This window comes from Hyperolius riggenbachi, chromosome 7 (genome assembly GCF_040937935.1).
Source record: "Hyperolius riggenbachi isolate aHypRig1 chromosome 7, aHypRig1.pri, whole genome shotgun sequence".
Taxonomy (NCBI): Eukaryota; Metazoa; Chordata; class Amphibia; order Anura; family Hyperoliidae; genus Hyperolius; species Hyperolius riggenbachi.
This window is the reverse complement of record NC_090652.1, coordinates 207,124,758-207,148,759: the sequence shown is the minus strand read 5'-3', so window position 1 is coordinate 207,148,759 and position 24,002 is coordinate 207,124,758. Positions and strand designations below refer to the sequence as shown.

The following is a 24,002-nucleotide window of genomic DNA, read 5'->3' as shown; positions in this document are numbered from 1 at the left end:
TTCCCTTGCCCCTCCCTCTTTCACCGGATTTCTTCCTCATTTCACTTATCCTTAAAGTACACGCTGACTGGCAGCAGTACAGTGGCAGTACAGAAATGCTATACAGTGGTGGGTGAGCGGTGTACCACTATTGTCAGCAGTGACACAGAGCACAATGCTATACAGTGGCGGGTGAGCGGTGTACTACTGTTCCCAGCAGACACAGAGTGGAAGTAAACACAATGCTATATAGTGTGGCTGAGCCGTGTACACAGAGTGGCATTAAACACAATGCTATATAGTCTGCTATATAGTCACCCCGAACAGGGTGATGTTCTGCAGAACCCGAACAGTGGCAAACACTGTTCGCCCAACACTACTGGGAGGGAACGCAGATTTTAGTACCTAAACACACGATACAACATGTTTTCCGGGGTCGGACTCTGAGGCACATACAGATGGTCCCGATCATCATCCTCATCATACAACTCTTCTCCTGAGTCTGACCCACCCACCACCTCTGCCACCCCAACATCCCCAGACACAGACCCCTCATCGTCCTCAACATTAACTTGGGATGCTGGCCTGAGCCAGACCTCCTCCTCCACATCAGGCCCCATCATCTCCTCAATGGCAGCCCTCATTAATCGCTCTGGCGACGGACTGATGGACACAACGTTCTCCTCCGGGGAGGGCTGCTGCTGACCACTGGCTGCTGGGGTGGATGTTATAGCTTGCGTGGGGCGTTGGCTGTTGCTGTTGTTGGGAGTGCTGCTCACAGCGGAGGTCTCTGGGGAACTCATGTTGAGCTCATATAGTGGTTGACGGTGAGTGGAGTATTACTGATCCCAGCAATATACACACTGACTGGCAGAGTACGCAATGCTATATAGTGTGGCTGAGCGGTGTACACAGAGTGGCAGTAAACACAATGCTATATAGTCTGGCTGAGCGAGCGGTGTACTACTGTTCCCAGCAGAATCAGAGTGGCAGTAAACAATGGTATATAGTCTGGCTGAGCGGTGTACACAGAGTGTCAGTAAACAATGGTATATAGTCTGGCTGAGCGAGCGGTGTACTACTGTTCCCAGCAGAATCAGAGTGGCAGTAAACAATGGTATATAGTCTGGCTGAGCGGTGTACACAGAGTGTCAGTAAACAATGGTATATAGTCTGGCTGAGCGAGCGGTGTACTACTGTTTTTTTTTAAGTCAATTAATTATCAGTGGGGCAGGTACAAAGCCATAAACTTCACTGCAAATTTCACAAGTGGTCTCTAAAGCCAACAGTGTGTATACATCATAATCTCATAATGCTGAGTTCCGAAACCTGATTTCCAAGGACAGCCACAGTGTGAAAGGTGTAAGATTGCATAGAGAACAGTTTAATTATTAAGAATATCAAAAGTATACACAGAGGTGATAGTTTCCATTTTAGTGCCAATGAAGAACTATTCCTGCAGTTTAAAGCAAACCTGAACTGAAAAACAAAAGTTAAAATGAGCCTACACCTGTCCTAGTTACCTCCTGCATAGTCTACTCTTTAATATCTTTGTCCTGTCTGGCATTCGTTTGGCCACCTTAATAGCTCAAATTCTCTGTCCTCTGTTTTTTTGAAAATAAAGCTGATCCTGAGAAAGCTTCCAGGTAAGCACTCCATGAACCTATGATATTGTCCTCTTGAGCGCGGACATGCACAAGCCACATGCAAACAAATGTGAAACCATGCAAGAGAGTGCATTATCCTGATTGAACTTGTAAATGAGGCGTAGAACTGTTCAGGAATATGAAAAAAAAATCAGTGGGACAGCTGGGCCTAATAAATAGCACAAATATTTCTTTAACCATAGGCTAACTTTAGACAAACACACCTGTAACTCTATTTCTAGGTGTCGGGTGGGTGTGTAGAGTCAGGTGAGGGTGCTGGGTGGATGTGTACTGGCAGGTGAGAGTGCTGGGTGGATGTGCATTGGCAGGTGAGAGTGCTGGGTGGATGTGCACTGGCAGGTGAGAGTGTTGGGTGGATGTGCACTGGCAGGTGAGAGCGCTGGGTGGATGTGCACTGGCAGGTGAGGGCGCTGGGTGGATGTGCACTGGCAGGTGAGAGTGCTGGGTGGATGTGCACTGATAGGTGAGACTGCTGGGTGGATGTGCACTGATAGGTGAGAGTGCTGGGTGGATGTGCACTGGCAGGTGAGGGTGCTGGATGGATGTGCACTGGCAGGTGAGAGTGCTGGGTGGATGTGCACTGATAGGTGAGAGTGCTGGGTGGATGTGCACTGATAGGTGAGAGTGCTGGGTGGATGTGCACTGATAGGTGAGAGTGCTGGGTGGATGTGCACTGATAGGTGAGAGTGCTGGGTGGATGTGCACTGATAGGTGAGAGTGCTGGGTGGATGTGCACTGATAGGTGAGAGTGCTGGGTGGATGTGCACTGATAGGTGAGAGTGCTGGGTGGATGTGCACTGGCAGGTGAGGGTGCTGGGTGGATGTGCACTGGCAGGTGAGGTGCTGGGTGGATGTGCACTGGCAGGTGAGAGTGCTGGGTGAATGTGCACTGGCAGGTGAGAGTGCTGGGTGAATGTGCACTGGCAGGTGAGAGTGCTGGGTGAATGTGCACTGGCAGGTGAGAGTGCTGGGTGGATGTGCACTGGCAGGTGAGAGTGCTGGGTGGATGTGCACTGGCAGGTGAGAGTGCTGGGTGGATGTGCACTGGCAGGTGAGAGTGCTGGGTGGATGTGCATTGGCAGGTGAGAGTGCTGGGTGGATGTGCACTGGCAGGTGAGAGTGCTGGGTGGATGTGCACTGATAGGTGAGACTGCTGGGTGGATGTGCACTGATAGGTGAGAGTGCTGGGTGGATGTGCACTGGCAGGTGAGGGTGCTGGATGGATGTGCACTGGCAGGTGAGAGTGCTGGGTGGATGTGCACTGATAGGTGAGAGTGCTGGGTGGATGTGCACTGGCAGGTGAGAGTGCTGGGTGGATGTGCACTGATAGGTGAGAGTGCTGGGTGGATGTGCACTGATAGGTGAGAGTGCTGGGTGGATGTGCACTGATAGGTGAGAGTGCTGGGTGGATGTGCACTGATAGGTGAGAGTGCTGGGTGGATGTGCACTGATAGGTGAGAGTGCTGGGTGGATGTGCACTGATAGGTGAGAGTGCTGGGTGGATGTGCACTGATAGGTGAGAGTGCTGGGTGGATGTGCACTGGCAGGTGAGGGTGCTGGGTGGATGTGCACTGGCAGGTGAGAGTGCTGGGTGGATGTGCACTGGCAGGTGAGAGTGCTGGGTGGATGTGCACTGGCAGGTGAGAGTGCTGGGTGGATGTGCATTGGCAGGTGAGAGTGCTGGGTGGATGTGCACTGGCAGGTGAGAGTGCTGGGTGGATGTGCACTGGCAGGTGAGAGTGTTGGGTGGATGTGCACTGGCAGGTGAGAGCGCTGGGTGGATGTGCACTGGCAGGTGAGGGCGCTGGGTGGATGTGCACTGGCAGGTGAGAGTGCTGGGTGAATGTGCACTGGCAGGTGAGAGTGCTGGGTGAATGTGCACTGGCAGGTGAGAGTGCTGGGTGAATGTGCACTGGCAGGTGAGAGTGCTGGGTGAATGTGCACTGGCAGGTGAGAGTGCTGGGTGAATGTGCACTGGCAGGTGAGAGTGCTGGGTGGATGTGCACTGGCAGGTGAGAGTGCTGGGTGGATGTGCACTGGCAGGTGAGAGTGCTGGGTGGATGTGCACTGGCAGGTGAGAGTGCTGGGTGGATGTGCACTGGCAGGTGAGAGTGCTGGGTGGATGTGCATTGGCAGGTGAGAGTGCTGGGTGGATGTGCACTGATAGGTGAGAGTCCTGGGTGGATGTGCACTGATAGGTGAGAGTGCTGGGTGGATGTGCACTGGCAGGTGAGGGTGCTGGGTGGATGTGCACTGGCAGGTGAGGGTGCTGGGTGGATGTGCACTGGCAGGTGAGGGTGCTGGATGGATGTGCACTGGCAGGTGAGGGTGCTGGGTGGATGTGCACTGGCAGGTGAGGTGCTGGGTGGATGTGCACTGGCAGGTGAGAGTGCTGGGTGGATGTGCACTGGCAGGTGAGAGTGCTGGGTGAATGTGCACTGGCAGGTGAGAGTGCTGGGTGAATGTGCACTGGCAGGTGAGAGTGCTGGGTGAATGTGCACTGGCAGGTGAGAGTGCTGGGTGAATGTGCACTGGCAGGTGAGAGTGCTGGGTGAATGTGCACTGGCAGGTGAGAGTGCTGGGTGAATGTGCACTGGCAGGTGAGAGTGCTGGGTGAATGTGCACTGGCAGGTGAGAGTGCTGGGTGAATGTGCACTGGCAGGTGAGAGTGCTGGGTGAATGTGCACTGGCAGGTGAGAGTGCTGGGTGAATGTGCACTGGCAGGTGAGAGTGCTGGGTGAATGTGCACTGGCAGGTGAGAGTGCTGGGTGGATGTGCACTGGCAGGTGAGAGTGCTGGGTGGATGTGCACTGGCAGGTGAGAGTGCTGGGTGGATGTGCACTGGCAGGTGAGAGTGCTGGGTGGATGTGCACTGGCAGGTGAGAGTGCTGGGTGGATGTGCACTGGCAGGTGAGAGTGCTGGGTGGATGTGCACTGGCAGGTGAGAGTGCTGGGTGGATGTGCACTGGCAGGTGAGAGTGCTGGGTGGATGTGCACTGGCAGGTGAGAGTGCTGGGTGGATGTGCACTGGCAGGTGAGAGTGCTGGGTGGATGTGCACTGGCAGGTGAGAGTGCTGGGTGGATGTGCACTGACAGGTGAGAGTGCTGGGTGGATGTGCACTGACAGGTGAGAGTGCTGGGTGGATGTGCACTGGCAGGTGAGAGTGCTGGGTGGATGTGCACTGGCAGGTGAGAGTGCTGGGTGGATGTGCACTGGCAGGTGAGAGTGCTGGGTGGGTGTACAAAGGCAGGTTAGCGTGCTGGATGGGGAGAGCCAGATGAGAGTGCTGAGTGCGGAGAGGCAGGCGAGGGTGCTGGGTGGGTGTGCAGAGGCAGGTAAGGGTGTTAGGTGGATGGGGAGAGGCAGGAGAATTAGGTCTTAGGTGGGTGGGGAGAGGATAATGAGGGTCCTGGGTGGGTATGTAGAGATAGGTGATGGTGTTGGGTGGGGAGAGTCAGGTCAGGGTGCTGAGTTTGGAGAGGCAGGTGAGGGTGGTGAGTGGGTGTGCCAAGGCCGGTGAGGGTGCTGGGCTGGGGTGACAGATGATGGTGCTGGGCGGGGAAAGGTAGATGATGATGGTGTTGGGTGGGGAAAGGAAGGTGAGGGTGCATGTGCAGAGGCAGGTGGATGTGCAGAGGCAGGTGAGGGTGCTGGGTGGATGTGCCAAGGCCAGTTATGGTGTGGGGCTGGGAGTGAGAGATGATGGTGCTGGGTTGGGAAAGGCAGGTGAAGGTGCATGTGTAGAGGCAGGTGGGTGTGCAGGGGCAGGTGAGGGTGCTGGGTGGGGAGAGGCAGGTGAGGATGCATGTGCGTAGGTAGGTGAGGGGGCTGAGTGGTTGTGCAGGGTTAGGTAATGGTGCTGGGTGGGTGTGCAGTGGCCGGTTAGGGTGCAGGCTGGGGAGAGGCGGGTGAGGCTTCTGGCTAGGGAGTGGTGGGTAAGTGTGCTGGGTGGGGGAGAGGTGTGTGAGTGTACTGGGTGGGAGAGTGTACTGGGTGGGAGAGGCAGGTGAAGGTGGGGTGTTGCTGGATGGAGAGAGGTAGAGCTGAGACAACACATTGTGGCTGCACAGTATGATATATGGCACAGTGGCACAGTCACTCACCCGGCCATAGGAACTTAGAACCCTGTTAGTCTACACGGTCTTCCAGCACCACCTCCCTGAGCTAGTGTTCAATCATTGAAAGGGAGGCCGAGCTTACCAGATGGAAGCAGGTTGAGGATGCTGCAGGGACGGAGAGGAGGGCACTGCAGGGAGCCGAGAAAAGGACGATCCAGTCCACAATTTCATTTAATTATCCCAGTGTCTGTGACTAGTGTGGGACCTGGCAAAATTCAGCAACACATATCCAGAGCTGCCGCGACACACAGGTTAGGAAATAGTGGAATTTTGTTCGAAGCTTATACATTACATGGACATTTATTAAAAAACCAATAGACATAGGATTATAGCATATATTTTATTTATGACAAAAATAGCAGTCCATAGTCGCCTGGAAGTGCAATTTCTGGCTAATCACTAGATAGTAAAATATGTGTTTTCTGTGTATCAGCTCTTCTGTTCGCCATGCATTGGTTGAAGAATTTGGAGAAGCCACCAAAGATCCAAAAGTAGAAGCCATTGTGCTGTCTGGGTCCAATGGGAATTTCAGTGCAGGTACATTTTATTCATTTTATTTTCTTGATTTATTTTGATGTTGCCAGGCATTCTGCATGCAGGCAGAGGAACCCATAATCTGCAATGGCCAGGAGTTGCTTCCTCAGCTCTGGTTACTGTTGCATTTATCAATGTATGCCTGTGGTAAAGAAAGATATTCAGATTTGCATACGTGGGTGAAAGTCACTTACTTGTGACCACTTGTCCTAAAACAAAATGTAACTCCCATAGGACTTGATTCACAAAGCGGTGCTAACCTACTTAGCACGTCTAAAGTCTTTAGACGTGCTAACCAGAGTGCTAAGTAGGTTAATCAATTAAGAAATCCGGTGCTAACCTACTTAGCACCCTGGTTAGCACGTCTAAAGACTTTAGACGTGCTAAGTAGGTTAGCACCGCTTTGTGAATCAAGCCCATAGTGTATCACTTCAAGTGACAGTGTAGAGCCACAGAAATCATTCCTTCGAGTCAGGCAAAAAGGACGCTGTGCGACCACCGCCATTTGGGTGCTGCCATAGCCTGTGATGGGAATTACGGCTATAGCAGAGCTCAGTGAGTAATTTGGGTACTGGCAAAAGAGGGAGCCCAAATTCCAATAAAAACAACGTAATTTGGCCAGTAATAGCTGGAGGATGAATTGCGTCTTACCCACTGACTTACCCACTGGGTTTGGAGGGGGAATAGTAATAAACCACTTTATGCACCATTACAGTATGTCTACATCCTCTAGGACTTCATCTAAGCCACAAGGACGTACATATATGTCCTGTAGCTTAAGCACAGCTGTGCACGGTTGGGCATTGCTCCTGTGCACACCTCCGGCACTGTCTGATGCAGCACTTATTGGTGAAAAGGAATATATGTTCCCTGAGCCAATAAGATTGATTTTTACCATTAAAAATGCTTTTATTTTCTCAGTTAATAGTGAAAAATACCCACTGTAGCATTAAATAAGAATCAAATATCCTCACCATAAATTGTGACAGGAACATAATCTAAGTTTTGTGATAAACGTTAGAAATAGCCAAACAAAATGTGTGTTTTGTTTATCAACAATAGCTTTTTTTATTTTTAAACTGGAATTGACAAAATGGAGAAATAATGTGTTTTTTTTTCTATTTTGTTTCCTGTATTTTCCCATTAAAATGCATAGAAAACAAAATGGTTTAATGCTGGGAATATACGGTTCGTTTCTGCTCTGCGTTTTTGCTCACGATCCTTTTTGCCGCTTGATTTCGCTCTCGATTCAGCTTTCGATTCTTATCTTCCTCTCGTTTCTCTTATCTTTTTTCATTCACTTCTATCAGAAATCGAGCGGCACCACAATCAAAAGTGAGATCGGACATGTCGGAAATGATCTATCGAACCATCTAATCAGATACAAAACGAACTGTGTATTCCCAGGAGAAAGAGAAAAAATGCCATACCATAAAAGCTTAGTTTGTCTTGAAAAAAACCCAATATATATTTAATTTAGTTATCACAAGTATGGATAAAGTTATTGCTGATTAAACGGACATGACTAAAATGTCAAAAACTGCTCTGGTCCATAAGGGAGAAACAAGGTCAGGTGTTTAATGTCACCAGAAGTTCGCAACAGCAGGGTGAGACGTTTTCAGCTTAACTCTGCGCCCAAATTTCCTGGTGCCTTCATTACATGTAGGCTATTGCTTTCTCAGGGGTGTCTCCAGGACAGCACCCCAGACCTTTTCACATCTTTTGAACTGGACTAGATAGAATACATACATTTACATTGCTTTCCTCATAATATATCCGTAACAGAAACGTACATTCAGTTATTTTCCTGTCCATGGACAACTAGGGTGCTGGCCATGTTGCTCTATATAGTATAGTTTTGGTTTCTGCATCTAGCCAGATGGGATTGGCACAGGGTTCAGTCTGATTTCCACTCGGCCATGGTATAACTTTTAAAGCATCTAGGACATTTCTTGGATGCTGCTGGGATTGGGCCCTCAGCTAACTATGGCGTGTGGAGCCTTACAAATTATTCTGTCTTTATGAGCTAGGCATGCATTCAGACATTCACACTGGTCTACAACATACCTGTAGCCTTAATTTTCAGAACTAGCTATCTTTGCTGTGATCATCCTCACATCAATGCCAGTATTTATTCACATGCTTCAATCATAAGACAGTTTTGGGTAAATATTAGCTTGCGTAATCATGTTAGAATACTATTTATATAGTCTCAATGTTCTTTTCACCTGATTCAGTTAGTGGTTATAGTTAGACAGTGTGGAGAACTTCTTCTGTTTGAACAATACCAACCCATATGATATTTTACAGAGGGGCGCAGTTTATCATTGACATTTTTTTTGCTAGATTTGATGTTCGTATCAAACCTGACATCTAAGCTATTAAAAATATCATGTAGTGTATACCTGCCCTAACTGTGCCCTAAAAGAATGGTGGGTACAGTGTTTGGTGACTCTCCTGGAGTAATCTAGTTTTTATGACATTTATTTTATTAAAAATAAGACACTCCCTCTTGTTTGTTATAGAAGCAATGCCTAGGCAAGATGGCATTGTACTATAGAATGTAGAAAGCTTTTCCCTGTTCAGAATTATTTCACCACATACTGTAAATTTCCTGTGTGTCTTGCATTGTCTTGAAGAAATAAAAGAAACAGAAGTGACAAAAAAACAATTAGTATTTTCCATGACCCAAGTTTACACCCCCTGGGAGGATGTATGTGGGGAGGGGCGTAGGTTGGGTTCAGGGGGTATTTGACTCTGTCATCGCCATTACAGCATGTTTAAAGGGTAAAAAAAAATCATATATATATATATGTATTTTTATTTAATTAAACACATACAGAAATCTTTGGAAAGTATTTATACACAGACTAGGAGTACTAATAACAAATAGTCTAGGGGTTCTATTTACTGTATTCATTTTGTGCTCTAATTTAAGCATCAACAGGATTAAATATACCTCTTGAGATAATGTTGTGTACCTGTTTTGTTTTTGTTTGTAGGTGCAGACATCCGAGAGTTTGGCACCTCTGCTGTTAAAACAGTTTCTCTAGAAGATTTAAATAGCACAATTGAGGCCAGCAAAAAGCCTGTAGTAGCAGCTATCGAAGGCGTGGCGCTTGGTGGAGGCCTTGAGTTGGCTTTGGCATGTCACTATAGAGTAGCCAATATAAAGGTAAATGTGTGTTGTAATAGCAGATTTATACTCTTATCTGATCAGCTTTTAGTTAGATAATTTGTTCAAATAATCATGAAGTGATTATAAAATTTAGATACCTCAGTAGTAGGAAGCCTCTGTATGGTCCAGAGGCGTCCTGGATCCTCCTACAGCCCACCATTCAAGCTCAGGGTCCCTCTATGCCTATTCAACTCAGCAAGTCACATGAGTTTCTTTCTCCCACTAGCGTGGGGGTGGAGGAGCAGATCCACACTGAGCATGCGCAAGTAAGTTAGTGCCTAGTAGCGGGAAGAACTCCAGTACAGAGGACAAAACCCATGCACGAGTGCTTTTTTTCTACTGGGCATAAACAGATGGTGCTCACGCATGCTCAGTGTGGATGCATTTATCTACAGTCAGAAGATAAAGAGGCACTAGCGCCAGAACAGTGGGTTGTAGGAGGATCCAAAGGCTTCCCACTACTGAGGTAAGTATCTACATTTTTTAAAATTATTTTTAACTTCAAGATTACTTGATTACCTGAAAGTTCTGTAAACTATTAGCAAGGCCCCCACTGATGCGATTATTCCAAATAAGCTGATACATTTCCAAAAAAGGCCTATAGTGGAAATGCATCTGTTACGGACCACCAGAGCTGATACTACACTGTCTGCTCTGACTGGCCATTTCAAATCCATTTCAAGCGTGAACCAAGCCTGAGTGGTAGTGATCTTCCTTAGTTATTTTAATGACAAAATATAAATCTTGCTTGGAACTTGACTTATTTTTGGGGTTAAAAATATTTTTAGATAATCTATTAGTTCTCGTCACCACATTTGTAGTGTACTTTTTACTTATTCTTGGAAAATAAATATGAATTTTGAGTCTCTTTGAGTCTGTTTCTAAGAGTAAACTTTACTCTCTCTTGGTGTGTGTGAGTTAAGGGGAACTCTGTTGGCTATATATGTCAGCCATGACACCTCCTCCCTTAGTTTTAAAAGGACTTGACCCCATACTGGGGATCCGATGCCTGCCAGTTTGTCCAGATCTGTAAAATGTTAAAGACCATGAGAATTACCATTACGGCTACCTGCCCTATGCTGGATCTTGAAGTCAAACTGCTGGATCTACAAGCTCCAAATGTATCAGCTGGTTCCAGTAGTGAGTTAACCTCCTAGTGGTTTGTGCTGGCAAATGATCCTTCATTGCAAGGTCTCTTTGACTGTCAGAACATACTTGCACTACCTTCTGTCAAATCGAGAGCTTGCAAGAACATCCACTCAAATATAACTGTCACTGGAAGGTAAAGGCCTGCACGTTGACATGAATATCTATAAGGCCTTGTTCACATACAGTGCATGTAGAAATGTATTTAAGTGCATAATAAAAACACATACGTTGATGCGCGTTTTAGTGCGCTTTTTTTAAGGGGACCTATGCTTTTACATGCACTTGGATGTGTTTTTTTTCTGCATGTTTTGCTTATTTGAAGTAGCAGTTGTCAATGAAGATATGTTTCTTTTCATTTGAATTTTTTTTTCTAATTAGGGGTAAAAAACACATGTCCAAAGTGCATTGCTATGTGCTTCTATGCGCTAAAAAAGTGCACCCATTCACTTGCATTGCTGTGCGCTTCACAGCACAACGCACAGAAATGCGGCACCCCTACGTTTCTCAAATGGTCAGTAAAGCGCATAGTTGTGAACGTGGTACATTCGAATCAATGTAACAAGCTTTACCTAGCAAAGTGAACAGCACAATGTGAAAAGCGTACAGCAACATCCTTAGTGTAAGTGAGGCCTAAGACCAAATAACTTCCAGGTCCTTGTGAAATATGATCAAGTGCTGCTTAGCACTTTAGTTATTTTAGCTGCTTGCAAGTTCCCAATTAAATGTGAAGCAGGTAATTTGGGCACCAGTGGCCATGCAGTAAAATAGGCGCTACAAAGCCTGCAATGTTAATTTTGTGGCTATATTGGCGCCCTCTATAGCAGCGGAAGGTAATAGGGGTGACGAGAGAAAAAGAGCGCACTCAGTGGGGTTAAGTGGGTGGCCAAAGAGTAACATCACCTGAATTTGTGGCTGGTAAGCCCGTAAAGGGTTCCCAGCAGTATAGCTTTGTTCCTCTCACTGGGGGCCAGGCTTGTGGCTTTCCCCTGCACTCCGCTGAGGGGCCTCCCGAAGCTCCGACGTCCAACTCTGACCTCTATCTGCTCCCACCGTGATCGCTAATCTGCTGGCTGACTCATCGCTGCTACTCAGACCATGCACTGCAGCCCCCTGCTGCTTGGAGACACATGTACTGCAGTCCCCTCACACTTGCGGACCAACATGTGGAAGTAGCAGCCAAAGGTAGCTAGAAGCCATAGCCCACTCCAGCGGCAGGCATTGTGGTATACACCTTAACTCCCCCTGCCTAGCCACTAGAAGCCAGTCACTCTCAGCGGCAGGGCATCATGGCCACCAGCAGCTCCAACACCTATGAGCCAGGTAATCCTATCCTGTACCTGAGACTGCCAGGCCCACCACTGCTAGTTTGCCAGCCCCACGATGAACTGGTTCGTGGTTGAACTCTTCTGTCCTTTGTCCTACCCGCCTGTACCCCTTTGCCCCGTGGACAGATTGCTTATCTCCTGTTTCGCTTTGTAGAATACATTTTGAGTGCCATAAATGGCACAGCTCAAATCTGCACTTGGACTACTCTACTCCTACTCCAATCACCCACAACCCCCCTTTCATTTTTCTGCTATTGTAATGCTGTCTATAATATGCTTTGTTCACTTTGTTAAAAGAGTACTGTAGGGGGAAAAAAGAGTTGAACTTACCCGGGGCTTCTAATGGTCCCCAGCAGATGTCCTGTTCCCGCACAGTCACTCACCAATGCTCCGGTCCCTGCCTCCGGTTCACTTCTGGAATTTCCGACTTTAAAGTGGAAAACTTACCCGGGGCTTCTAATGGTCCCCAGCAAATGTCCTGTGCCCATGCAACCACTAGACGATGCTCCGGTCCCTGCTGCCGGTTCACTTCTGGAATTTCTGACAGTAAAGTTGGAAAACCACTGCGCCATCGCTCCCGCTGACATCACCAGGAGAGTACGGTCCTGGTGACATTAGCGGGAGCGAGTACACCGCTGCGCAGGCGCAGTGGTTTTTCCGAACTGACAGACAAATTCCAGAAGTGAACCAGCGGCAGGGACCAAAGCATCGGCGAGTATAGGCACAGGACATTTGCGGGGGACCATTAGAAGCCCCAGGTAAGTTAAACTCTTTTTTTTTTTTCCTCCCAACCCCCTACAGTAGTCCTTTAAAAGTGTATGCTTATATTGTTCCATCACTGACCCTGTATGTGCCACAACCAATTCCAGGTTTAACCCCAGTTGTACTTTGCAAATATAATTCTGATTAATATCAGCAAAGGTCTATTGACAGCAGCCAGCTACAGAAAAACACCACCCACACCTGACCTATTGTTCTTTTTTACCTGTTGCCAACACACAACTCATTCACACACAGTTTTGGACTATCTGAATCCAACCCGCAGCCTGGACAACGTCCAGGTACCCAACCTGATGCAGATTTCTTCTTTCATCCCCTCGTCCTCCCTAGTCTAGCAGTCTGGGGCAAAAGGGGAAAACCGCAAACCAGTCACTTATCTGTACTCCCAGATAAGCTATTTGTGTAGCTATTTTTAAAAGGAACTGTTATGAGAAGAGAGTTTTGTGTGGTTCTCCAATTTATTAGAATTCAGATGGAAATTGGAACACCAGGTAAATAAAAAAAGGCATAAATCCATGATCCCCCAGTATTTTAATACAAACATTTAATAATTTAAGAATGTGTGAAATAACGGTCTTACCTAAACCCATCCTTTGTGTTTTGCATGACAGAAAATTGTATAGCATCATCACATCTCTGACACTGATGTGTGCCACAAAGAATTATTACTTGCTATCGCTTTTGCAACAATGTTCTGATTACAGAAGTGCACAAGAATTAGCATCCTATTTCCATAATTCGCCTTTGAAACAGAGAACCACGAAATTGACTTTCAGGTGGCAGATCTCACAGCAGGAACTCTCTTAGTAATTAAAGCATTAAACATTTATTAATGTGCCAAACTCCAATGAATGTTCAATGTTAGACTGAATTTGTATTTATTAATGTATTCATTTATTTTTATTGGATGGTAATGTAATAAGTTGGAAAAAAAATATTGTGTTGTAATTATACCCTTAGAGTTTTATTCTGTTCTAATTACAGTCCCGAGTGGGTCTTCCTGAAGTTCTCATTGGCATTCTGCCAGCAGCTGGAGGAACCCAGCGTCTGCCTCGGCTAATAGGTGTTCCTGCAGCTGTAGATGTGATTGTTCGAGGTGACTTTTATTTTTTATTTTTTTTAATACAAATTCTGCTTTGTTGAGAGCTGAGAGTCCCAAACCACAGCTACCTGTCCTGGAATTAGTACTGTTAGCAGGAGTCGGGCAGTTATGAACTGTAGCCCTGTATGGCAGCCTAAGCAATCATGTGTAACAGCTTTTCAGAGACATTTCTTTTAAAGTACCCCTGACCTGGTTGCCTCCCCCACCATACTTTTAATATTGTTTAACTACTGGTGCTGCGACTATCACACAGCACCATCCTCCTCTCTCCAGTGCACCCTGTAGCCCCCGTTCTACTCAGTCATCATCTTCGACTGAGCAGAATGTCAAATATGGGCAGGGAGGAAGTGGCAGTTCTTCCTCCCCTCTGCGCGACCATAATTCAGCCCCCTTTACTCGCTGCTATAGTTCCCCTTATGATTCCCTGCACACAGCGTGCCAAGGAGCTGCGCTGTGTGTGGGCTTGTGATAATTGAGATCAGATATCCTTCTGACCTCAATCACTACAAGCCAGGCACACAGCGCAGCTCTCCTGTACGCTGTGTGCATTAGATCATAAGGGGACTATAGTGGCAAGAGAAGGGGGCGGGACTAAGGTCGGGCAGAAGTGAGAAAGAGCTGCCACTTCCTCCCTGCCTATATTTGATGTCAGAACACGGCCGCAGGGGGCGCTGAAGGTGGGAGGATGGTGCTGTGTGCTAGTCGCACAACACTAGTAAAAAGAAGATATCAAAAATGTCGGGGTCAGGGGTAATTTTAACCCTGGTTTTTAGGTTCCTTTTTTTATTCATCTGCTTAGGAATTTAAACCTTACTTTTCCCTAAGAGTAGGTTCACACTTGTTCTAAAAACATATCGGGACGGGAGAGCCCCGAGGTGAGAGGGGGGGGGGGAATGTCCCCCCTCCCCGCTGAATGTGGCCATGGCTTTCCCCTCATGCTGCGTCCCCTCCAACCCCCACAAAACGGCCCCGAGCAGGCCCTGGGGAGTCAGAAATTCTGCATGGGGGCCCGGTGGGGCCTAGTTACACGCCTGTTCAGGGGGATCCGTTTTGAAAACCTGAAAGGACATTCCAGATTTGCAGGATTTTTACAGACCCTGGATACACGGAGGGATAGTGAAAATCAATGCAAAAACGGATCCCCCGCTACACCGGCATCTTTAGACACAGAAACGGATTTGTTTTCTGTGTCCCAGCCCAGCCTGTGGGTGGGGAGGGGGCTGCCATGCTGGAGGGGGTAGCAGCCAGGACGGGGGTTGCAGCGGGCGGTGGGGAGGGGGGTTCCCCCCTCACCTGGGTCCCCCCCTTCTCCGCTCCCCCTCCAGCTAGTTTCATTAATTTAAAATCATTTAAAATCAATGTACAATGTATAAAAGGCGAGGAAGGAACTTACTTCCTTGCGTTCCACTTGCGTTCCACCGCTCACCATGTCACTTCCTGTAATGCTGCCCAATGAAGTACAGAGGGTGGCATTACAGGAAGTGATGAGGCTAGCGGTGGAATGCAAGGTAGTAAGGTCCCCGCTTGCTTTTTATACATTATTCATTGATTTAAATTGATTTTAATTAATGAAACTAGCTGGAGGAGGAGCGAGGGAGGGTGACGACCCCCCCCTTCCCACCGCTGCCCCCCTTCCTGCCTGCTACCCCCTCCAGCATGGCGGTACCGCCACCCCACCCATGGCCAGGGCTGGGAACGTTTTCACGGACTGGAAACGTAGGCTTCAATTTTCTCTGAAAAAAGAGAGGAAAAAAATGAGCAAAAACTGAGCCGTTTTAAATGGATCTGATCTGGAACGGACAAGTGTGCACCTAGCCTAAGGGTCATTTTACACTTGCTGCAACAAGGCATTGCCACGCACCATTACACTCACTTTAGTATATGCGACAGACAGCGTTTACCTGGAAATTGGAGGCAACCTACCTTCAAAAAGTTGCACCCTTCAGTCACGTGTATAATGCTGGGCAGGAAGTAGCACATGCACATAGCTTGTGGTGCCACACGGTATTGCACTGTACCACTTTCATTGCATTGCGGAATGTGTGTCATGTTCCATTGGCCTCAATGGCCATTGCAATAAGGTGCAGTAGGAGAGGACAACACAATGCAATGCAGTAAGTATAAAAGGGGCCTGAACTGCATAGTTAAAGCCTAAGGTCTTGTACACACCCTAGATGATTCTCAGCCAAAGTGGCCTTTTGGGTTTGCCTCTACAAAGAATCTAGCGTGTGTGCAGCACTCCCCAATCTCTCCACCCCCCCTTCCCAAACACCTGATGCATCGGTGAGAGATCTGGACAGCCAGATCATCTCATTCAAGCACAGAATCCAGTGTTCTCCCTCCGTACCCATTTTGCTCTGTACTGCTCCGTCATGCACCATGTGTCCTCCCTCCACAAACCCCTCCATAGCAACAATATTTAGGGGTGACATACAGCAATAAGACAATACAAGAACACATGCAAACCAGATACTGCAGCACAGTATGAGTGCAAGGTAATGCTTAGTCACTGGATAGGAGAATTGAGATTAGGCCAGTTGAGTTTACTTAAAGGGGAACTGAAGAGAGAGGTATATGGAGGCTGCCATGTTTTTTTCCTTTTAGACAATACCAGTTGCCTGGCAGCCCTGCTGATCCTCTGCCTCTAATACTATTAGCCATAGCCCCTGAACAAGCATGCAGCAGATCAGGTGTTTCAGTGGTTCAGACTTATAAGTCTGATCTGACAAGACTAGCTGCATGCTTGTTTCTGGTTTTAATCAGATACTACTGCAGAGAAATAGACCAGCAGGGCTGCCAGGCAACTGGTATTGATTAAAAGGAAATAAACAGGACAGCCTCCATATACCTCTCTCTTCAGTTCCCCTTTAAGAGTTCACTCAGATTCATAGGATGGGTGTATGGTGATGGAGGTGTGTGAAAAGGTAGAAGACATAAAGAGGACCCTGCCCGAAGGCTTAAAATCTAGAGGGAAAGGTAGAGGGACACGAAAGGTAGGGTCCAGAGTTCAGCTGTGTGGGTTTAGAGCTCAAGTGAGAGAGGGTAGGCCATAGTGAAAAGGTAAGTTTTGAGGTTCTTTTTGAAGATGTTGAAGAAGGGGGAAACCCTAATGGTGGAAGTAGGGAGTTCAATAGTGTTTGAGCAGCTCCTGAGAAGTCCTGGAGACATGCATGGGATTGGGTGATGCGGGGGGCTGTCAGGCGAAGTTCATTGGAGAAGCGGAGTGAGCGGCTAGGTGTGTACCTCTGAGTAAGATCGGAAATCTAGGTTGGGCAGGTTTTGTGGACAGATTTGTAGGCCAGACTTAGTATCTTGAATCTGCTTCTAGACTGAATAGGAAGCCAGTGGAGGGATTTACAGAGGGCAGCCGCCGTGGTGAAGCTATGGGAGGAGTGGATAATTCTGGCTGTCGAATTCATGACAGTCTGCAACGGGGTCATAGACAAAAGGGCATTGCAGTAGTCAAGGCGGGAAATTTATGAAGGCATGGATGAGGAGTTTGTTTTTGACAGAGGTCAGGAAAGGGCAGATCTTGCACATTATGGAGGTGGAAGTTGCAGGACTTGTGAGGTTTTGAAAGTGGGGGGGGTGAAGGAAACTCCGTGTCCAGGATGACACCCAGACAGCGGGCTTAAGAGGTAGTGTGTTTAACAGTAACATTCACATCTGGGAGGGTCAGGGATGGCCGGGGTTTTGTACCGGTTTAGTTTCAGGGACCTAGCAGACATCCAGGAGGAGATGGCTGATAGTCAGGAGGAGACCTTGCCCATGGTAGTGGTGGATAGGTCAGGGGTGTAGAGGTAGATCTGGATGTCATCTGCATACAGATAATAGTTAAAACCCATGGGAGAGATAATCTTGCCAATGGAGGATGTGTATAGGGAGAACAGTAGGGGGTCAAGGACGGAGCCTTGGGGGACTCCCACCGAGAGGTGGTTGGGGGTAGATGAGGACTCATTAAAGGAGCGTTTGGAGAAGTAGGATCAGAGCCAGGCCAGGGCGCATGGACTTTTGACCTATTATTATTATTGATCTAGCCACATGATCACGGTCCTCCTGCTTTACTTAAGAGAATGCACTGTATGTGTCCATAGGTATATCTGTTGGGTGGGAATAAAGCTCTTCATACTGTCAGTCACAGATTTTCTCTCTAAGTAAACTTTCTGTTTTCTGTGAGATATATATCCGCACGCTTTCCTCCATATACAATACTCCGTTCCCAGTGTAGTGTAGCAAGTCTAACACTACTGTCTTAAAGTAGGGAGATATTTATTATTTGTGTCAGAAGTCTGAAGTCAGTTAACAATTGAGACCATGGAGAAATCTTGATTAAATTACTGGTTTTAAAAAAGTTATTTGTTGGCTCAATAAAATGTCGAAACATTAAAAGGTTATTTTCTGTACATACTCATGAATTTGAACTGGGGATCCATTGCTGCAAGGCGGGAGTGTGATCTACTACACCACCGTACTTTATTAAATTGCACATACATAAATATGCTGACATGCATAGACCACTCTCTAGACCTAACTACACTGTATTCAAATCATTCATGCCCCCATTGCAGCAAGAAACAATATGGATAAAAAGCCCCAAAATATTAAAAAGTAAATAGAGGGTCTAATGATTATCAATAGGGATGATCGGAAAGTGCAATTTCCAATCCCGCAGAATTCCATCCGCGTTGAATTCCGTAACCGTTACATTCCGTCTGAATTTTGCGAAATTCCGCATTCTGATGGAAAAATTTCAGTAATCTCAATTGAATCCTCGTTTTTGATAAATCGTAGGACATGGGACCTAGTGGCTGTTCCACCGGTCTTTTTTTTTTTTTTTTTTCAGGAGTTGTCGCGTAAGCCATGGGACCTAGAGGTGGTTCCAAGGCGGTCATTATAAGTTTGGTTTGGAGCAGCAGGAGTTGTCGCGTAAGCCATGGGACCTAGAGGTGGTTTCGCGGTGGCAGGGCTGTGGAGTTGGAGTCGGGACAATTTTGGGTGCCTGGAGTCGGAGTCGGGAAAAAATGTACAGACTCCGACTCCTAATGAATTGAAACTGTAATTAAAATAGAAAATATGATCAAATGTTCTATTTCTCAGATAATAGTCATCATAAATAATTTATACATACAGTAATAGCTGTGCTTAGTCCACAAAAATGAAATAAACCAATCAACATTAGTTACTTGTGCTGCTTCAATAAAGTCAGATATACACATCTGATTGTGACTGTATATATGATGTGTACACAGGAATCATATATATATATATATATATATATATATATATATATATATATATATATATATATATATATATATATATACACTAAATAACGTCTATGCTGTAAGTATAAAGCCTGATGTGTAGCCGTGTCACTAATAGAGATGGTCAGTGAGATGGAAATGATTCTGCGTTGATTCTGATTTATGCAAATGTACATAAATCAACTGTGGCAGTACAGTTGATTTGATTGCTCATGAAATCAAATAATTTGATATGTTGTTAAGAAGCTGTAGAAGCTGGAGCTTTCTCTCTCTCTCACACACACAGTTACACACAGGGTTAACTGATCAAGTGTGAGGGGAATTTCCCCTCCCCTCATGGCTCATTTTGCCCTCAGTTTTGGCGTTAGTAAAGTTTGAAAGTATTTTGATAACCATAAACAAAGAGGTTGCTAGTGAAATGTACACACCAGTACTTTGCAGAACTTCCCAAACAATTCCTATCTCAATTGAAAAAAATATGTAAATCGATAGTGTTCCTTTAATTTTGCGCAAGTGCCTGGTTAAAAGGGTATGTATTGAAGTAGTGGAATTTGATTTCACTTGATGATTGTATATGTTTTGTGGAAGCAGCCTTAATTACAGCAATTTACTTTAGACTGCGAACCAGTAATGGAACAATTCATGTTTGTTTTCCTGTTGTACATAGTTCATTAATGCAAGTGAACTGTTATAATATATTATTATCATATGATATGATAATAATAATTATATTATTTAATTGATAATTATAAAGTCTATTTTATGTCCATTTTCTCCCACTAAATTGTAGCCTATGTTTTTGTTCCTTTCAGGGAGGCATATTCCTGCTACAGAAGCATTAAAGCTGGGTATTGTGGATGAAGTTGTGCAGGATAATACTATCGACAAAGCTGTACAGTTGGCCAGGAAAACTATTGGTAAGTTTATGTGTTTAAAGATTAATATATTTAAAAATGTACTGTTAAAACAAGTTAGCTGCTTATGCATTCACCTGTGCTCTAGCAAGCTCTTGCAGTAAACTTTGAAATACTTGCGTTCAAAGTTTATTTTAGATGACTTCTGCCCTGATAGCACATACTGCTATCTGCACGCACATACTTTGTTTTGCTTTGAGAATATTAGTTGCTTTTCTGCAGCTTTTGCATCATTGTGCTTTTATGGTTGTTGAAAAACTCCACTAAGAAAGCACTGCTAGTTACCCAGGGCTCAATGGACTTCTGATTTATCTACTAGAGAAGCTAGTGTTGATTGATACAAGTAACTGAAATTATTCTTAAAGTGAAAGCATTTTTCCAGAACAAAATATGCAGGAGAAAATTACTCTTTCAATTCTACCTACTATGCTGTTCATCACCAAAAAGTATGGAGTTCTATGTGTATACTCAGCGAGAGTGATTCATGAGTGAAGCATAACCTTGCTAACGCCCAAAACTAGCATACTGTTAGGTTGCTCTCTGAATTTAAACTCAGGACGCTGTGTTTCTGCTTCAGTGTGCTTTGCTGATGAGACACAGACTACTGAAGCACTTACTACCATCCAGCAGTGCTGTTTCTGGACTTGATGTCTTAGAGCTTATTTGCATTAATGAAAGCCCACAACTGCTGTGCATTTCACAGAACATATTAAAGCACTTCCTGGTCTGCAGATCACTGCCACTTCATCAAGGTTGTTTCCTGTGTTTCCTGGCTCCCTGTATCCTTGTCCTGGTTATCCTGCTTCCTGCCCTGTGTCCTGAATCCGTTCCTGCCTGCCTTGTGATACCCTGCTCACCTGAATTCCTGTTTTGACTCGGCTGGTTTTCTGACTTTGTTAGTATCTGCATATCCTGATCTTGGCTTGTTAGGAATTATCAGTAGCATCAGTAGCAAACCCCCCTACACCAGCATCATAATATGTTCTGTTAGACCCCCTCTCAAAAGACGCACCTATTGTCTCCACCCCACCCTTTAGATTGTAAGCCTCTGGCAGGGCCCTCCTCCCTAATGTATCCAGCTTGATTATGCAATCTTACTCACAACCACCCTTCTTGTAGACTCGAACAGTCTCTATCTTGACCTATGACAATGTATTGTTATCAAATCATTTGCATGATCTTGTTTTGTTGTGAGTTTCCGTATGTTCTACCTGTATGTTAACCCATTTATCTATTGTGCAGCGCTGCGTAATATGTTGGCGCTTTATAAATACAATAAATAATAATAATAATAAATAATCATTTGATCGCTGCCTGCCCTTTGACCTCGGCTAGTTTTACCTAGTCTCCAGTTACCAGCTTGCTTTGTCTCTGCACTCTCCTGTTCTCTGTCACTGGTAGGGTACTCCCGGGGATTTGTGACCTGGCGGCTACCAGGCAGCAAACTAGTCCATTGCCCTGCCCACTAAGGGTAGCAATCCATCATCCTTTGTAGCGTGCTCTGTAAAGATCTGTAGCAGCTTAGATCTTGGCAGGATGCCTTATTTTAAGACCAACGACACTTGTGTACAGTCAGAAGCAATCATATCACATCTTTTGGATGGTGACTTTAGGTCCTGGGCAAGATGCAATTGATAGTGATGATGATTTCCTTGAAGAGCCTAATTAACTGATTCATGTTATTGGAAAGAAAGTTTGCACATGACTTTAAACAATCCCTGTGGACCTCCCCCCTGCTCCAGTCATTTTTTTCTGGTGAGAGATCTGCTTATTCAACCACCAGCTCTTTATCCACTGGTCATCCCAGTCCGTGTTGCTTCATACTACTCACATTCCATTTTGCCTGCTTCATACTTCCAGCATCCCAGTCCACCTGCTTCAGACTACTGACATTCTAGTCTGCCTGCTTCAGACTACAGACATTCCAGCTCAACTGCTTCAGACTACATGTATCATAGGTCAACCTGTTTCAGATTACCTGCAGCACAGTTCCACAGAATTCTGTACTGCTAAAAAGACTCTTCTATTTAGAATCTTCCCTACATCATGGATCCTCAGCTCTAATGTATTGCTCTGGTTCAGTCTAGCTTCATCTGCAGTAGACAGGACTGCAGCACATAATAATCCAGTCACCAAAAGCACCTGCAATAATCATAATCATGTTGCCATCATTGTATGCCTCTACCAAGTGTCGGCACTCTGTTCAGCCTGACTTGGATGATTGTTAATTGCTTTCTTAGCCAGCTTCTGTCGATTGGCAGTCTGTTCCCAAGTCAAGTTGTAAAGAGTTCCAGCCTGCATATGACTTTGTTTCCGGACTTCACCACTGTCTGCCCTGTACCAGCCAGTGTCTGCTCTGCTCCACCCTGGTTTAAATCTGCCTTAGCCAGTCAACTCAGCTCCATCCAGGGCTAGTTCTGTTTCAGCCACACTCCACAAAATGGCCTTTTAATGTGCAATCTGTTCTACTTAAAATGTCATGATTTCATCCTACTGTTTCACTACATTTTCTGATGGTTCTAGACTTCACCTAACCTGTTCCAGACTTGGTTCCACCTCTGGTCACACAGCCAGCACCAGATTGGTCCTTTTGTGTAATTGCTGATCAGGTCTGGTATTTGGTTCAGTTTGAAGCATATTCTTTGCCTGAGAACTGTAAAATGTCACCTGAACCATTTGAAGAGAATGTTTTTTTTGGTTCCATCCAGTCAGTTTCTGGAGAATATCTGTCCCTAGTTGGAACAGCATCTTCCATGATGAAAGTGTCTAGAAGCTGCTTTGAAATCGGGGGCATAATTAATGTTAGGTTGCTCCCTGCATTTGAACTCTGTAGTCTGTGTTTCTACCTCAGTGTGCTGTGCTGATGAGCCACAGGCTTAACCGAAGCACTTGATGATATCCAGCAGTGGTGTTTCAGGACTTGATTCTTGGTATTTGTTGACAAAATCAATGATGTAAAGGAGTCATCCATATGAATATATTCCTTAGAAATTATATTTTTAATCTGTTCAGTAGAGGGAGTCCTTGACCTTTTGTAACTATAGAAGATTTGAAATTATCAGATTAATAGCATGTGCAAGATAAGTACTACATCAGAGAGATCTAACAGATAATAATAAGCTTTTTATCACCAATTCTAGTGTGTTATGCATGCACTTAAAACACTGGAACGGGAAGGATAAAATATCACTTTTAAAGTGAATCCAAAAGTTCAGTATGACAAATATCAATTGTACAGCCTACCTTTTGTATCGGAATGTTATTAAAAATGCTTTGTTCACATCTACAGTAGGAGGTGAGTGGCAGATTGAAATCCATTGACTGGAACTAATGCAGGTTATTATTTTTCACAGTCTGTAGCTATTTCATGGAAATAAAGGCCATTAAGGGATACAAAGTATGTAGTTATCCCCCTTAGCCTCCACCAGCAACTTTTTAAATGTAATGGGTTGGTCATCCAAGGTGATTGTAACAATATTATTATACTTCGTAAAATAATTCATTAAAGAAGAACTGTAGTGAGAGGTATATGGAGGCTGCCATACTTATTTCCTTTTAAGCAATCCCATTTGCTTGGCAGCCCTGCTGGTCTATTTGGCTGAAGAAGTGTCTGAATCACACCAGAAACAAGCATGCAGCTAATCTTGTCATATCTGTCAAAATTGTCAGAAACGCCTGATTTGCGTATGCTTGTTCAGGGCCTATGGCTGAAAGTATTAGAGGCAGAGGATCAGCAGGATAGCCAGGTAACTGGTATTGCTTAAATGGAAATAAATATGGCAGCCTCCATATAACTCTCACTACAGTTCTCCTTTAAAGCAAACTAGAAGTGAAATACAACTTATAATGATGTGTAGTACAGATAAGGAATAGAGCATTAGTACCAAAGAAAAGAGTCTCATATTTTTATTTTGAGTTCATATAGCTTTTTTTTTTTTTAATAACATTGCATCATTCTGTCATAGTTGCAGTTTTGTTTTAAAAGCACACT

The 24,002-nt window shown here is 45.5% G+C and overlaps 1 protein-coding gene across 1 annotated transcript in view; it reads left to right on the top strand.

Moving 5' to 3' along the window:
• The window catches only part of EHHADH (enoyl-CoA hydratase and 3-hydroxyacyl CoA dehydrogenase), an 83,826-nt gene that overhangs the window by 12,509 nt on the left and 47,315 nt on the right, over positions 1 to 24,002 (top strand). Inside the window, exons 2-5 of the mRNA XM_068245069.1 lie at positions 6,199 to 6,302; positions 9,302 to 9,474; positions 13,716 to 13,827; positions 19,910 to 20,014. Coding sequence (XP_068101170.1) covers positions 6,199 to 6,302; positions 9,302 to 9,474; positions 13,716 to 13,827; positions 19,910 to 20,014 — 494 coding nt within the window. The remainder of the gene's footprint in view (positions 1 to 6,198; positions 6,303 to 9,301; positions 9,475 to 13,715; positions 13,828 to 19,909; positions 20,015 to 24,002) is intronic.